The 18,264-nt window shown below is 37.5% G+C and overlaps 1 protein-coding gene across 4 annotated transcripts in view; it reads right to left on the bottom strand.

Moving 5' to 3' along the window:
• RNF145 (ring finger protein 145) overlaps positions 1-18,264 on the bottom strand; it is a 63,755-nt gene that overhangs the window by 16,311 nt on the left and 29,180 nt on the right. For all 4 annotated transcript variants that reach the window (XM_040239497.1, XM_040239498.1, XM_040239496.1 and 1 more), the window contains 3 exons: positions 17,274-17,365; positions 6,816-7,051; positions 3,949-4,124 (listed from right to left, as the gene is read on the bottom strand). In XM_040239497.1, coding sequence (XP_040095431.1) covers positions 3,949-4,124; positions 6,816-7,051; positions 17,274-17,365 — 504 coding nt within the window. The remainder of the gene's footprint in view (positions 1-3,948; positions 4,125-6,815; positions 7,052-17,273; positions 17,366-18,264) is intronic.

Here is an 18,264-nt window from a genome sequence, read left to right as displayed (position 1 = left end):
CAACTTTTTCACTCTCCTCTTTCACTTTCATCAAGAGGCTTTTTAGTTCCTCTTCACTTTCTGCCATAAAGGTGGTGTCATCTGCGTATCTGAGGTTATTGATATTTCTCCTGGCAATCTTGATTCCAGCTTGTGTTTCTTCTAGTCCAATGTTTCTCATGATGTACTCTGCATATAAGTTAAATAAGCAGGGTGACAATATACAGCTTTGACATACTCCTTTTCCTATTTGGAACCAGTCTGTTGTTCCATGTCCATTATATACCATTAATTTGGATTTAGCATTTACAAAGCAACTAATAAAAAAGGTTCAAAACACAGTATTCTCAAGTTTTAAAATTTCAGTGAAGAATTACATTTGCACTGATGAGGAATTCACTCAGGCAAATCAGTATCTGCCCTTCACTGAAGCTCCTTGCCTCTGCTACATTTACACAACTGCTTTTAAAGTTACTTTTTATGTGAAAACATCTAATTTCATGTAGACTAGTGTGCGTTATGATGCAGAAAAAAAAAAAAGAAAGTTTGGTTTTTCCATTATGAGCTGATCATGATAGTTCACAGCTAAAGAATAAAAAATTTTATGGCATTCTTATAAATATAATTTCTACAATGTTTGATATTTTTCTCAGAAAAACCACTACATAACATGTTTCAACAAATTGCCCAGTAATTTAAAAATATGAGGATCATGGCTGAAAATAACACTAAAAATTTTACTTCATTCCCATTGGAAAAGTCTGAAAATTTTACTGTATGGTCATACAGTTTCCTTTTTCTTGTGTCCATCTATATTTAAAGAAATCTTTTACATCCAAACAGTGCGATTTAATTACATTTTCAAGAGGAGCACATTCGTTCAGTCTTACTTTAAAAAAGAGTGTGGTGCCATTTTTCAAGAGTATAATGAAGAACACAAAAGGTTTCAACCTAGCTTTGGGGAAGTGAAAGAGGTCAGGAAATTTATAAAAATTTTCTTCCCTTCTCTCGTCAATGAGACATTTAATTGATTTTAGTTCCTATTTCCTGGCTGCAAAAAATCCCTTCTTTTTGCTTTTCAGTTTGTTTGCTGTGTTTTGTTGGTTTGGTTTGGTTTAGTCCGGGTATTGTGGTAAACTTGAGATCCTTTTTGTAAGTTAACTTGTTCTTTGTAAGTTAACTTGTTCTTTGGCAAGGCAACACACACACACACACAGACTGGCACACAAGACCATCAAGAAAGACAAAGAACAATGCTTACAGGGATACATGTTAAAGAACCACACAGGAACATCTCTATTACAAATTAAAACATTCTTATACTGAGAAGCAGCAAAATATCCTATGCATGGAAAAGGAATAGAGAAGAAAATTATTTGGCAAGCTATCTTAAGCCTCACCTAAAATCTCAACATTGTTTTCTTACTCCATAAGCCTAAACGCATTCACAGTTTTTTGATTCGTTAAGCCTCTTACACTATACTATGTTTCATTTGATCGTGCTTCACAATGGATAATAATCTGGCTTAAAACAAGACCAATCCCAGCCCACATTTAGGTTACCCTAACCACAGAACTATGTATCTCTCTTTCCCTTTATTCAGTTACTTTTTGGATAACTTTAAAACTCTGCATAAAATTTCCATAATACTTAAAAACAAGTTAACAGTGCAACTTAATAACGTGCTGGCCATTAAAACATATTTGATATCAATTTATCCCATGTTTATAGGCTACTTTCTAATTAAAAGTCTTAGCACAAAATCTGACTCAGTACCAATAACTTATTTTATTTGTCAAAATAGGTATCACCCCATGTCATCGATATTGTCATTTAACTTTGTAATATTTTCAATTTTAACAAGTAACATGCTCCTTAAAGAGAATAAATCTGTCCTAAGCTTCTCCTCCCCTATATCACTTAGTACGCAGTACACCATCATTTTGGATGGCTGGGGAAAAATGGCTCTATTAACTAAAATTCAAAACTTGTATTCGCCTATATTCACTTCCCAGGAGGAGTTTCTTTCTTGCCTTTTAAAGTGTTTCCTTTTAAAGAGTCAGGGAACGAAGATGTAGACTCATCTGCCAGATTCTGAGGGCTTGAGATGGAAAATTCAGAAATGTCTGAATGTCTAGACAAGCTCACAAAGACAGGTGGAAAACGAATTCTAAAGACTTAAGATTAAAAAAAAAATAATTTACCTTAAAAATCAAGTGTTAGAATTCCTTTCAATTAAACAGCAAAGTACTGATATACTCATTTTATCATTATTTGACTCTATCTCAATAATGAAGGAAAACATCAAAAATAACAGGGCAGGGAATTCCTTGGTGGTCCAGTACTTAGGATTTTGTGCTTTCACTGCCCAGGGTGCAGGTTCACTTCCTGGTTGGGGAACCAAGATCCCACAAGCTAAATGGTGTGGCCAAAAAAAAAGGGAGTGCAGTGAAAGTGTATACGCAGTCATGGGATTTGGACTCAGATGGGGTTTGAATGTCAAAACCCCTTCTTCTGGCACTGTCACCTGGGACAAGTTATTCTTGGTACAGTTTCCTCAGCTCTAAAATGGTAATGAGAATAAAAGCACTCTTCTTGGAGGGTTGCTATAAAAGTGAGTGTGAGTAACTGTTTAATAGTGTGGCTGGCACATACTGGTGTTGTTCAGTCGCTAATTCACGTCTGATTCTTTGCGACCCCATGAATTGCAGCACACCTGGCTTCCCTGTCCATCACCAGCTCCCAGAGCTTGCTCAAATTCATGTCCATCAAGTTGGGGATGCCATCCAACCATCTCATCCTCTGTCGTCCCCTTCTGCTCCTGCCTTCAATCTTCCTCAGCATCAGGGTCTTTTCCAATGAGTCAGCTCTTTGCATCAGGTGGACAAAGTATTGGGGTTTCAGCTTCAGCATCAGTCCTTCCAATGAATATTCAGGATTGACTGGTTTGATCTCCTCACTGTCCAAGGGACTCTCAAGTCTTCTTCAGCACCACAGTTCAAAAGCTTCAATTCTTCAGTGCTCAGCCTTCTTTACACATCCATACATGACTACTGGAAAAACCATAGCTTTGACCATATGGACCTTCGTCAGCAAAGTGATGTTTCCACTTTTTAAAACACTCTGTAGGTTTGTCATAGCTATTCTTCCAAGGAGCAATGATCTTTTAATATCATGGATCTGCACTGATTCTGGAGCCCAAGAAAATGAAATCTGATACTGTTTTCACTTTGTCCCCATCTATTTGAAATGAAGTGATGGGGCCCCAATACCATGATCTTTGTTTTTTTCAGTGCTGAGATCTAAGTCAGCTCTTTCACTCTCTTCTTTCACCTTCATCGAGAGGTTCTTTAGTTCCTCTTCACTTTCCACCATTAAAGTGGTATGATCTGCATATCTGAGGTTGTTGATATTCCTCCCAGCAATCTTGATTCCAGCCTTTGAGTTATCCAGCCTAGCATTTCATATGATGTACTCTGCATATAAGTTAAATAAGCAGGGTGACACTATACAGCCTTGACATACTCCTTTCCGTTGTTCCATGTCCAGTTCTAACTGTTGCTTCTTGTCCTCCATACAGGTTTTTCAGGAGGCAGGTAATGTGGTCTGGTATTCCTATGTCCATTTACATATTAAATACTCAATAAAAGTAATAGCTATTTTTAGAACATATTTCTTTTCCAATGGTTTAACATGAAATAGAAAAAACATTTTTACAATTTGCAACGTCCCTTTCCCAGAAATCATTTGCTGTACTATGGTCCACAGTGTGGCCAAATAAACCACCATTATTGTATTATCACTTCCTCGCACTGCGAGACCTAGGCATCTGCTGAATGAAAATCACATTTTAATTACACATGAAGCACTATAAAAAAACTGACAAAAGTTAATTTGCAAAACTTACTATTCCTGAATCAAAGTTTTCTCTTCCTAAGGCTATATATAGTATCTTATGCTCTAATTACCTTGTCAGGAAAAGGAAAAGAAGCCTCTCTCGTGAGGCAGGCTGATCTCGAGTACTGAAGTAGGAGTAAATCTGAAGAGCAAATAAGACGAGCCAGAAAACCATGAACAATACAGGGACTACCAGCTGATTCCACAGGGACATTCCCAAGGCTAGAAGGCCATACACCTCCACTACCTGAGTAAGAAAATAAGACAGGAAAACATCTTTTATCACTTCAATAAACACAGTTAAACACAAAAATGTTTAACCTGCAGTACTTAAAAACTGAATAGCTTTTCTTTTCTTGCATATTAAGCTAAATTCCTTCAAAGTTAGCCGTCCGCATACAATTAGAAAACAGCATGTCTTTTTTAATCTACTAATTTTACATTATTATTAGCAGTTGACACATACTCATCAAATGGCAACAGCAAACTGCCCTAACAGTTCTGGGATAATGTCAAAATAAAGTCATATTTGGAGGAAAACTACATCACAGGCAGTTTGAAGAGGTTTGGCAAATTTATGCCAAATCAAAATGATCAGAACTAGTGTGAATAATGGGCTTCCCAGGTGGCACAGTGCTAAAGAGTCTGCCTGCCAATACAGGAGACAGCAGAGACTTGGGTTCCATCCCTGGGTCGGGGAGATCCCCTGGAACAGGAAACGGCAACCCAGCCCAGTATTCCTGCTTGGAAGATTCCATGAACAGAGGAGCCTGGTGGGCTACAGTTCATGGGGTGCAAAGAACTGGACACAACTAAGCGATGGAACACAGAACACAGCATAGTGTGAACAACGCAATACTGCTCGAGGGGCTAGGAGGAAGGGAAATAGACAAGAACCTTCCAGAGTTTACTCAGGAATGTCATGGATGAGAAGTAGTTTGCCGGAAGACAGAATAATCACTGGAGAAGTTTACTCTCTTTTGCAGCAAAGACAGTTTAGAAAGTCTTTTCCCCCAGACAAGTTAATTCCCCTTCCTCTTACTGTGTATTTATCAAGCAACATTTCTCAAATGATTTGTTTTGCCAAGTGCATTAACATTAGGAAAAAAGGTATACCTAAAAAGAGTTTACCAAGTTACTAAAAGTTAATAAATTAGCTGTCTAGTTTATAAAACAATTTCATGTGAGATTGACTAGAAGGAATTCTCATAACCTGATTCAGCCTAAGAGTACAGATGGTTACCAAGTTTCTGGAGTTACCAAGACAGGGACCAGATCCTGGTAACACAACAGAGTTCTGCCAGGTAGATTACAAACTCTAACCTAAGCAGCCAATAGTCTTGCTGGAAGGCTCAATGTGATTCCAGAATGTTTCAATAACTATAAAGACCTTAAATGAAAATACACTGACTTGTAGATTATTCTAAATTTAAACTTTTTCATCTGTAAATCAAATGCTTTTTCTACAACTGAAGAGTAACCCCTATTTTTCCTCAATTGGAAGATACTGAAAGAAAACAAACTGTCTAGCTTGCTGCAAAATTATTTATTAGCAGCAAACTGATTACTGAGAGGCACAGTACTTTTTCTCCGTCCATTCAAGGAAAAGACCACTAAAAAATCTGACAGTTTCTATTTCTTGCCTATCCAATTCTTTCTAGGTCATGAATTTCATCACCTGTATTTTATTTCCAACTATGACGCTTAGTGATACATGAACCTTATGACAACAAGAAGGTAAGCATGACACGGAAACGGAGGCTTTGTCCTTAGGGTAATTAATAAACTGCGTGTATCCAAGCAATAGTTACTGAGTATCTACTGCTCCTTACAAACTAGGGTAGCACCATAACACTGAATCCAAATAAAAAATACATAAATGTGTCATCTTCATTCTGAATACAACAAAACTTCCCCATGAAGAAGCTCTTTAATGAGATTGTGAAAATGATTTTATCTTCTTTGGAAGATCTACTTTCAGGAAAAGTTGCTCAAGTTGATCATTATGGAAGATGAAGAAATCGGGAGAATCAGGCTAAGGTCAAGAGCTTACAGTATTTTCCTGGGAAATCTGCCTTTGGGGCCACAACAATAAGGAAAGGACTCACTTAGCAGTATCAGTATGGTCCGTCTGAAAGCTTAAGATACCTGTACCTTAAGGTCATGTACACAGTAAAGAGGCAGAAGAGAATACCCATTTTAATACTCTCTTCATACCAATGTCAATTTTAAGAGCTATTCTATATACTGAAACTTACTGATTAAATCAAATAGAAGTATTTCTTTCAGTTGGCATGAAACCAACTGTTTGTGACTAGAAATAATCCATTTGAGAGCAAAGACTGAAAAAAGTAGGAAAGACAGAAGCACATTATGTTGGCAAAATCAGTCCAAGCACCACATCTAAACGAAATCTATCATATCACGGCCCAGAACTACTTAACGTCTCGGTTAAAATAAATAAACGTAAGGAAAATACATTAGTCACAGCAGGTCTATATCAGGAAAAAAACAGAAACTGACCTCTACATATTCAATTCTATATCACTCTTGTCTATGTTATAGTAGTCACCACCAAACATCATCTGCCTAGTACTGAACTCATTCAAATCTATGGCTACCCTACATGTTAGCTACAACAGTTATTATTAGCTCTATCTTTCAGATAAGTGAACGCAAGTGACTAACCCTGGGTTACACAGCTAGTAAACAGCAGCATCAGAGTGAAAACTCAGACTGACTGCACCCAGATGAACTTACTTCACTTTACTGCTTCTCAACAGAACTTCAGAATCTCAGATGCTCCTAATTATGTTGAAAGTAGTTACTATTTTCCAAGTGTCAAACATAATATTACCACAACCATGACTGTGAAATAAAAGTGAATTAAATCTTTAATATACTTAATATTTATGTAGAATTTTATCTACAGTCTTACCTGAACCAACTCTCTGTATGCAGACTTGGCAAGATTATAAGGTACTAGAAGGTTAGACCCAAGAAAATAGAGAACTTCCAAACCAGTAAAAATCATAGCAAATTTGTTGATGATAACAATTGTTTCCAGAGGAACAAGGCAGAGGCGTGCTAGCAGAGGAAGCATGTGAGCTGAAAAGAGCCAAATCTGCTTCGTTTTCATGACACAGGAGCATAATGTACACACCACCAGCTGACCTAAAATGAGGGGGGTAGAAGGCATTTGAGATTTGGTATCCACAAAATAAAAACACTGTTGTTAATGATGATGACACAGCTTTTGAAGGAGTCTAATTAGGATCTCTTAGATAATATTTTAAATCAAATTTTAACTTCATTTGACCATAATTAAATGTTCACATGTCCTGTGAATTTTGAGCACCAATTCTCTAGGACTGATCTGAGAAAAGCAGCACAGATATCCACTGGTCTTTATCACATTCCAGATGGCATATATAATATGGAGTTTTTAAAATTTCTAATTCAATATTACAATAATTCAGTTACTATGAAATATATTTAGCTCCTTTTACAAAGGCCCTCAATATTTAACTGTTCTAGTCTAGAGGTGAAAGTATAAAACCCAAGAGATACCATAACTTGTCTAAAATCATGCTGTGACAAGACTTATTCTGAGGTTTTCAATCTTTAACTGCTTTTATAGGACCATGCAAGCTTTCCCATATGGCTCAATAACGAAAAATTAAAACTCAAAAAGTTTAAACAACAAATTATTAGAGGATTGTGCATGATTATAGAAAGTTAGGAAGTACAGAGAAGTAAAAAGGAAAAACAATCCAACTCCTACAATCCTGTCACCTAAGTTAGCACTGTTAAGGTCGTGGGTTTATTACATAAAACACTGCATGCAAAGCTGTAGTATTTTATCCGAAACCTAGGCAGTGCTCCAAAAGAGCTATCCATATTATTTATTACTTTTTCAGTTTATTCCATGCATGTGGTTATACACAAATGTTTTGTATAAAGATTATAATGTACATACAATCAGCTTTTCTCATTTAAAACATATTATGCATATACCTAACTAATAAATATCTTCACAACCAGATAATCACTGCAGATGGTGATTGCAGCCATGAAATTAAAAGACGCTTACTCCTTGAAAGGAAAGTTATGACCAACCTAGACAGCATATTCAAAAGCAGAGACATTACTTTGCCAACAAAGGTCCGTCTAGTCAAGGCTATGGTTTTTCCAGTGGTCACGTATAGATGTGAGAACTGGACTGTGAAGAAAGCTAAGTGCCGAAGAATTGATGCTTTTGAACTGTGGTGTTGGAGAAGACTCTTGAGAGTTCCTTGGACTGCAAGGAGATCCAACCAGTCCATTCTGAAGGAGATCAACCCTGGGTATTCTTTGGAAGGAATGATGCTAAAGCTGAAACTCCAGTACTTTGGCCACCTCATGTGAAGAGTTGACTCATTGGAAAAGACTGATGCTTGGAGGGATTGGGGGCAGGAGGAGAAGGAGGCAAGAAAGGATGAGATGGCTGGATGGCATCACCGACTCAATGGACATGAGTTTGAGTTATCTTCGGGAGTTGGTGATGGATAGGGAGGCCTGGTGTGCTGCAATTCATGGGGTCCCAAAGAGTCAGACACGACTGAGCTACTGAACTGAACTAATAAATATACTAATAAATATAAATATATGTGTGTATATATAAATATATATGGGCTTTTTTTTAGTTAAAAAAAACTGAACACCTATGACAATATTAGCACTTGACTACCTTCAAATATTTTACAATTATAAAATGGTTCGTTATGAATTAGCATGTACATTTATGACATCCTTGTATAAACTACTTGGAGCACATTTCCTAATGTTTTCTAGCCTAAATCCCTATAAGCGGGATTACTGAGTCAGAGAAAACATTTTTTAAAGCTTCTGACACACATGCCAACTGCTCTACAGAAACAAAACACCCAGTGTACAGGGTGCCCTTTCCCACCTATCTGCCAACAGTGAAAATAATTTAAGGAAAGGAAGGGTAGAAATAGTTCCTTTTTTTAAAAAAAATTTGTCTTTTGTCCATCACCAGTAGCACTAAACATTACCAGTAAGTATATAAAAGCACTTGCAATTTTTGACAAAATGCCTGTTCACATTCTTTGCCTATTCTACTAGGATATGTACACTTCTGTTGTTTGAACAAGATATTAACCTCCTTTATCAAATAATTGTGATATATACCACATAATTATCATATAATTATATCATACCATATAATTTCCCTATCTGTCATTGGAATATTTTACTAACTTTTTTCTCTTATAATATAGAAGGTTTTATTATAATGAGCCAAATCTATCCACCTTTTTAACGGTTTCTACTTTTGGTGCCATGGTTAATTACATGGCTCCCTCTACTCAAGGTTATACAAGTGACCACCTATATATTTTCTTTAATAAAAAATTAACATATTTGGAAATTGTTTTACAATAAGATAAAAAGAAAAGCTCTAAGTTTGTTTTTTCAGATGTATAGTTAGCTATCTCAAAACTAGCTACTGGAACCAATCAATTCTTTTCTCATTAATTTGAAATGCCATTTTGGTATACTGTAAAATCATCATTGTATTTGTGTCTGCGTTCGAACTTGCTATTTATTTTTTTTTCAGTGATCTTCTCTGATGACAGTACACACTATTCCATTTCATTGACTGGACAAGTCTCCTCTCATTACTCCTCTCAGAATTTCTCAGAAATTCTTGAACAGGTTATCTTCCAAATTAAGAATTAGTCAAATTCTCTTCCTTCTTGCCAATGAAAAGCAAAACAAAATATATATCTTTTACCATCTTATTCATGCTTTTTGGGCTGGCCCCGCCACCCCACATTGCATAGCATGTGGTACTTCCCTGAGCAGGGATTGAACCCACACCCCCTGTATTGGAAGCACAGAATCTTAACCACTGGACCACCAGTGAAGTCCTTCAGTTCAGTTCAGTCAATCAGTCGTGTCCGACTCTTTGCGACCCCATGAATCGCAGCACGCCAGGCCTCCCTGTCCATCACCATCTCCTGGAGTTCACTCAGACTCACGTCCATCGAGTCCGTGATGCCATCCAGCCATCTCATCCTCGGTCGTCCCCTTCTCCTCCTGCCCCCAATCCCTCCCAGCATCAAAGTCTTTTCCAATGAGTCAACTCTTCGCATGAGGTGGCCAAAGTACTGGAGTTTCAGCTTTAGCATCATTCCTTCCAAAGAAATCCCAGGGTTGATCTCCTTCAGAATGGACTGGTTGGATCTCCTTGCAGTCCAAGGGACCCTCAAGAGTCTTCTCCAACACCACAGTTCAAAAGCATCAATATTTCGGCGCTCAGCCTTCTTCACAGTCCAACTCTCACATCCATACATGACCATAGGAAAAACCATAGCCTTGACTAGACGGACCTTAGTCGGCAAAGTAATGTCTCTGCTTTTGAATATGCTATCTAGGTTGGTCATAACTTTTCTTCCAAGGAGTAAGCGCCTTTTAATTTCACGGCTGCAGTCAACATCTGCAGAGATTTTGGAGCCCAAAAAATAAAGTCTGACACTCTTTCCCCATCTATTTCCCATGAAGTGATGGGACCGGATGCCATGATCTGAATGTTTTCTGAATGTTGAGCTTTAAGCCAACTTTTTCACTCTCCACTTTCACTTTCATCGAGAGGCTTTTACTTCCTCTTCACTTTCTGCCATAAGGGTGGTGTCATCTGCATATCTGAGGTTATTGATATTTCTCCCGGCAATCTTGATTCCAACTTGCGCTTCTTCCAGTCCAGCGTTTCTCATGATGTACTCTGCATATAAGTTAATTAAGCACGGTGGCAATATACAGCTTTGACGTACTCCTTTTCCTATTTGGAACCAGTCTGTTGTTCCATGTCCAGTTCTAACTGTTGCTTCCTGACCTGCATATAGGTTTCTCAAGACGCAGGTCAGGTGGTCTGGTATTCCCATCTCTTTCAGAATTTTCCACAGTTTATTGTGATCCACACAGTCAAAGGCTTGGGCATAGTCAATAAAGCAGAAATAGATGTTTTTCTGGCACTCTTGCTTTTTCGAAGACCCAGCAGATGCTGGCAATTTGATCTCTGGTTCCTCTGCCTTTTCTAAAACCAGCTTGAACATCAGGGAGTTCACCGTTCACGTATTGCTAAAGCCTAGCTTGGAGAATTTTGAGCATTACTTTACTAGCATGTGAGATGAGTGCAATTGTGTGGTAGATTGAGCATTCTTTGGCATTGCCTTTCTTTGGGACTGGAATGAAAACTGACCTTTTCCAGTCCTGTGGCCACTGCTGACTTTTCCAAATTTGCTGGCATATTGAGTGCAGCACTTTCACAGCATCATCTTCTAGGATTTGAAACAGCTCAACTGGAATTCCATCACCGTCACTAGCTTTGTTCGTAGTGATGCTTTCTAAGGTCCACTTGACTTCACATTCCAATATGTCTGGCTCTAGATTAGTGATCACATCATCATGATTATCTGGGTCATGAACATCTTTTTTGTACAGTTCTGTGTATTCTTGCCACCTCTTCTTAATATCTTCTGCTTCTGTTAGGTCCATACCATTTCTGTCCTTTATCGAGCCCATCTTTGCATGAAATGTTCCCTTGGTATCTCTCATTTTCTTGAAGAGATCTCTAGTCTTTCCCATTCTGTTGTTTTCCTCTATTTCTTTGCACTGATCGCTGAGGAAGGCTTTCTTATCTCTTCTTGCTATTCTTTGGAACTCTGCATTCAGATGCTTATATCTTTCCTTTTCTCCTTGGCTTTTTGCCTCTCTTCTTTTCACAGCTATTTGTAAGGCCTCCCCAGACAGCCATTTTGCTTTTTTGCATTTCTTTTCCATAGGGATGGTCTTGATCCCTGTCTCCTATACAATGTCATGAACCTCAGTCCATAGTTCATCAGGCACTCTATCTATCAGATCTAGGCCCTTAAATCGATTTCTTTTTAATCCTTTATTCCATTTAAAAATTTTTTATTGGAATATGTTGATTTCAAATCATTTTTATATTTTAATTTGTGTTCTATTCATATTATTGTTAGAAGAATACAAAAGTGGCAACCATTTTTAAACAAAGCTGAAAATTTCTTAACAATCTACTATGCTGTATGTAACACATGTGGTATTTTCTCCCACAGAGTTATTAATTTTAGTCTTTAAAGAATTGATAATCAAATCACAAGAAAAACATTTATAAAAGTATTAAAAAAGAGAAAAACTCATAGCAATGAAGAAAACTGAGAAGAGAGGCCACTTAATAAGTCAACAAAATTTTAGGGAATAGAAAACAACGATTAGGCCATTAGTCTTTCCCCACCCTGGGAAGACTGAAGTTCGCTCTTTGGAAAGGCTGAAACAGGCTCCTGGACACTGTGCACACCCAAGGCAGAGGTGAGGTGCATTGCCCAAAGGAAAACAGGAGATTAAAAGTCTGTACCCACAAAGATGATAGCTCTCTAGGTCTCCAAACACTGCTGCCACATTTACTGCCATTCAGCTCTTGTCCCTGGCACCAGGGCCCCCTACAGGAGATAGATTCTTCTCGGGAAACTGTCCCAAGTCCAGTGAAAAGACCACAAAGATGCACACTTATGGGGTCCCCCCAGTAAGGGTCAGGCCCACCTGAACACAAACTGCGACAAACACCAGTTGGTATGCCTTAAAGAGATTACAACTGGCAACTTAATAATTCATGTCAATACAAATGACAACAGAAGGATATCTAAGTTATAACCAGGTGATTCTAATTCAGGCTTAAGAACTAATGCTGTCCCATGTAAGGCAGAAAGCAAAAGAAAGACAAAAAGAATCTCAAGAGAAAATGGAAAGAACGCAAGGAACAAAATAAAGATTCAAAGTAAATGATATATCTAAGAAATTAAAAAGACTGTCACAATAGAAAGAAAACAAACCCCCGAATATTAAAAATATATATAACAAAAAAAGTTGAAAAATCTCAGAAAGTAAAACAAAAACCAAAGAGAGAGACAGAGAAAAAGGAAAATAGAACAGTAAGAAAGTTAGGGGTTCAATGTGGAAGAAAGCTTATTCAGTTAAAAGGAATTCCAGAAAGGGACAAAAAAGAAAACAGCAGGGAAGAAATTATGGTGAGCTGAAAGGAGAGAAGCTTCTGGGGAATGATGCCTGACAGGAGAGGAGTGGTACAGAAAGAGTAGATTTTCATCACAATATTGTGGTATCACCCCCAATAATTTTTTAAAATTGTGTTTATTTCTTGACTTTTAAAAGTAAGTATATTTCTTTCATTAAAAAATTAGCTGAAACTCTGAAAAAATACTTAAAAGAAAGTGCTTTAATACTAGGAATATTTAGGAATTTTCATTTTGGCATGTCTTACTTTCACTGTACTCATAGCTATGATATTTAAAGTTCCTTGTTCCGCATGATGCAAACTTCCTCTAAGCTCTGAAAGTTCCCATAAGTCTAGGCCAGCACATTCAGTTCTCAGCTCTGAAGTGAGAGGCTTCAATTATCCTCTTTCACAGAAGAGTATGACTCATATGCTATGATTCTCTTGAAGGGAAGACCACTTCTCTTACTTAAGCGAAAGAAGAAAGGAGTCATACTGTTAGTGGAAATCTTTCCGATAGCTCCAGAAGAATAGGAAGTTGTTCAACTTGATGTACCTATTCCAACTGACAATTCTGAATAAAACAAAATCACAATGTACTCTGGATTTCAGGATTCCTTAAGAACTATCTCCAAGAAGTCCATAACCCTAAGAAAGAATGGCATATTCATATTACTTAGTTTTTCATTAAAAGTTTATTAGTGAAACGGAAGAAAAGGAGTAAAAAGCTACTTTAAAATTACAGTCTAAAGAAAAAAATGCTACTTAATAATTTATGGATTTCCAGTTAATTAAATCTTGCCTGGGTGAACACACTATCATAAGCACCAATGGGAAAAATTTAGGGAAATATATAGATTTACACTAAATCACATCCATCACAGAATGAAAGAAAACACTTTGAGTTTTTGAATCAGGCAAATATTTTCATACTTGGATGAAAATATTACCACTATTGAATACGTGGTAATATTTGGATGTTACCACTATTGAATACAGCCATGGGATATGGCTGTAAAGCAACATTATTTTTGTGTTCTACTCTCTTAAAAAGCCACTCTTTGAAGCTAAGTGTTCTCCTGCCCCTATAAGGCAAGTCCCATAACTTTTCTAAACCAGTACAGTTTTCACAATTTGATCTAATCTAATCTCAGTCGACTCAAACAAAGCTCTGATTTAAAGTTGAAGGTATTCCTTTACTCCAGCTGAAGCTCCTATTGTTGTTGTTCAGTTGCTCTGTGTGTCTGATTCATTGTGTCCCCATGGACTGCAGCACACCTGGGTTCCCTGAGCTTTACTATCTCCTAGAATTTGCTCAAACTCATGTCCATTGTGTTGATGATGCCATCCAAGCATCTCATTCTCTGTTGCCCCCTTCTCCTCCTGTCCTCAATCCTTCCCAGCATCAGGGTCTTTTCCAATGAGTCTGCTCTTCACATCAGGTGGCCAAAGTATTGGAGCTTCAGCTTCAGCATCAGTCCTTCCAGTGAATATTCAGGGTTGATTTCCTTCAGGATTGCTTTAATCTCTTTGCTGTCCAAGTGACTCTCGAGTCTTCTCCAGCAACACAGTTCAAAAGTATCAGTTCTTTGGTGCTCAGCCTTCTTTATGGTCCAACTCTCACATCCATACATGACTACTGGAAAGACCATAGCTTTGACTAGAAGGACCTTTGTCAGCAAAGTGATGTCTCTGCTTTTTAATAGGCTATCTAGGTTTGTCACAGCTTTTTTTCCAAGAAAGTATCTTTTAATTTCATGGCTGAAGTCACCAACTGCAGTAATTTTGGAACCCAAGAAAATGAAATCTACCACTGCTTCCACTTTTTCCCCTTCAATTTGCCATGAAATGATGGGACCAGATCTACATAACTCAATGAAGCTATGAGCCCACCATGCAGGGCCACCCAAGAAAAAAGAGTCATGGTGGAAAGCTCTGACGAAACATGGGCTACTGGAGAAGGGAATGGCACACCACTTCAGTATTCTTGCCTCAAGAACCCCATGAACAGTATGAGAGGCAAAAAGATATAACTGGAAGATGAGTCCCTTAGGTCGGTAAGTGTCCAATATGCTACTGCAGAAGAGCAGAGAAATAGCTTCAGAAAGAATGAAGAGGCTGGGCCAAAGCAGAAATGATGCTAAGTTGTGAATGTGTCTGGTTGTGAAAGTCAAGTCCGATGGTGTAAAGAATACTCAATAGGAACCTGAACTATTTTGGTCCATGAATCAAGGTAAATTAGGCTTGGTCAAGTAGGCGATGTCAAGAGTGAGTATCAATATTTTAGGAATCGGTGAACTAAAACGAATGGGAATGGGTGAATTTAATTCAGATGACCATTACATCTACTACTGTGGGCAAGAGGCCTCCTTTGGGGGTCACAGAAACCCAGCAATTGTGAGAAGGAGTAGAGAGCTTATGGCAAGCTGCTTCTCTTTCTCTGCCAGCGCAGTGGCATTCTTCCTGACTTACTTACCCACAGCTGAAGCAGGCAGGCAAGGAGAGGGAGAGAAGTAGAAAACTCTTACTGGACTATTTTCTTACAATGGTATGGTATTGGTGCTCTCTGCAGTTGAGATATTTAAAATGGATCTTCTTTCTCCTGGGCATTTTTAAGTGTTTTTCTGATTGTTCCCATTATCATGGATCTCTTATCTGCATGACCTTTCATGCTTGTTATATACCCTCCTCTGGCTGCTTTTGGTTCTTTCCTCAGCTCCTGGGAATCTGGAAGTACAATGCCTGTTGGCATCTTCTCATCTTTTTAAGAGCCCTCTTGGAAGGATCTAAGAAAACTCCATTGACTCTTGGGACCCTCATCTAGTCCACAGGAAACTAACATTCTTTGCCTAGAGATTAGATGATACAGGAGAACCTCACAAGACATTTTCACTTCACAGTCAGAAACTCAACAGCCAGCCGGCCCACTGGTGGCCTTTATGTCAGATTAGAATTATAATATGAGCCATATATATAATGTTTAATATTCTGGTAGCATCATTTTATGAAGTTAAAAAAAGTAAAACTGATTAACAATATATTTTATTTAACCTAATGCATCACAAATATTAGGGCTTCCCTGGTGGCTCAGTGGTAAAGAATCAACCTGCAATGCAGGAGACTCAGGTTCGATCCCTGGGTTGGGAAAATCCCCTGGAGAAGAAATGGCAACCCACTCCAGTATTCTTGCCTGGAGAATTCCATGGACAGAGGAGCCTGGTGGGCTACAGTCCCATGGGGTTGCAAAAGAGTCTGACACGACTTAGTGACTGAACAATAACAACAATCCTAAATATTATCATAAAGACATTCAATCTATACCAAAAAATGAACAAGACATTTTGTATCCTTTTTGTACTAAGTTTGATTTGGACTAGTCACATTTCAAGGGCTCATAAGGCACTTGTGGCTTGTTTTGGATGGTGCAGCTTTAGATTTTGCACACCTAGGTCAGACACCAGTATGCAGGATCCCTCCTAAGCCACACCCACAAAACAACTCTGAGTCTCCAAATGGTCCCCCACTGAATTCTCTACATGAAAAGGGGGCTGGGAAGGTATTTCAGAGAAAACAGCTATCTAAAGAAATTCTCCTACAAATTCCAACATTAAACCTCTTGTTGATGATGCCATCCAAGCATCTCATTCTCTGTTGCCCCCTTCTCCTCCTGTCCTCAATCCTTCCCAGCATCAGGGTCTTTTCCAATGAGTCTGCTCTTCGCATCAGGTGGCCAAAGTATTGGAGCTTCAGCTTCAGCATCAGTCCTTCCAGTGAATATTCAGGGTTGATATGGAATGGTAAGATCTGGTACTTCACTTTGGGCTGCATCTATGTTGTTCTGGGGTCCTATGCAATCCTTCTATTATAAACATTCTGCTACCTGAATGTTTCAATCACATCTCAAGTTCCTGATGTTTCTGGTAATTTATTGTTGACTAGAGGATAATGGCTTTCAACAACAGTAACCAATATTAAGACATTACATATTTCACTTTAATCTTAAAAGTAATTATTAGCTTTATTTAAAAACCAACCTTCCCAAATACTTAAATTATCCTTAAAAAACACAAGTAATTACAGGCTATATATAATTATAAACATGTAAAATAAGAAACACCTTATTTAGAGAGAAAAAGACTAATAAGAAAATGTAACATTTAACAATAACTGTGTTTTCAAAGAGTCATCAAGAATAACTTCAAGTTTTCCAACTTTGTTGTATTAAATATGAACTAATTTTATAAGAGTAATTAATACTTGGTTGGTTCCTACCTATACTTTTGATTCTTTTATAATACTTACCTATTAAGGCTGTGGTAAATCGATTCATTGAGAGTGGTTCTAAATACATTGGTCCTTCATAGGCGGACTCCAGTTCACTTCTAACATAGTCCCTAATAAGTAAAATGATAAGAATGTATTAGATACATTCTAAGCACATACAGGACAGAGAAGCAGCTAAGCACAGTATTATTATAAAAACATATTATGTTACTAACACTTCACATCTATATGAAGGAAAATTTTAGGTACAAAAAATTATAGAGGGATGACCTTCATCTCCTTGGCCCATGTGATGAAAACAGAATTCACTGAAACTGAATTTTACTTGCAGAGAAGCAGCCAAAACTCCACTTTGTTGGATTCTCTTTCTTCCCACGGTCTCATTAATATAATTTATGCCCAGGAAAAAGCCAATTGAGATGCCACCTCTCAACCCTACTACTTAACTGATAACACCTAACACTATTTCATTAATTTCCCCTCTTTTCATTAGCTTCCATTATCCCTCCCATCTTATTTTCCCCAAAGTTTTTTCTCCAGTTATACTCAATCAGCTATACGTAAAAACACAAACTAGTTAGAAAACTGGCTTGTAGCAAGACAATCCTTAAAAGATGTCATTTTCAAGTTTACAGGAAATTTATAATTAGAATTATAATATGTAAGTAGTCTACAAATTTATTTTGAGATAAATTTTAAATCAAATTAAATTATTTCTTATAAAACATAATTCATTTAACATTGATCACTGAGAAATAACAAGATTTAATTAGTGGTTAAAGAGACTTTATACTCTGAGAAAACAGAACTTTTAGGGTAGAGGCAGAAAGGAAGAATTTATTGTCAGTTAAGTTCAGTGGTAATAGAACATGGTTGTCTTAAATTCTTCTGACATCAAAGTAGGAAAATTTGTGTTAAAAAAAATTCTCCTTTTGTTCAATTGTTGAATACTTTATTCACTGTACTTTAAAACAGGTTAAATACGTGAAGTATTTCTGAAAAACTCATA

The sequence above is a fragment of the Oryx dammah genome, unplaced genomic scaffold (genome assembly GCF_014754425.2).
Source record: "Oryx dammah isolate SB20612 unplaced genomic scaffold, SCBI_Odam_1.1 HiC_scaffold_5, whole genome shotgun sequence".
In the NCBI taxonomy this organism is placed as follows: Eukaryota; Metazoa; Chordata; class Mammalia; order Artiodactyla; family Bovidae; genus Oryx; species Oryx dammah.
This window is presented reverse-complemented; position numbering and strand designations above follow the sequence as displayed.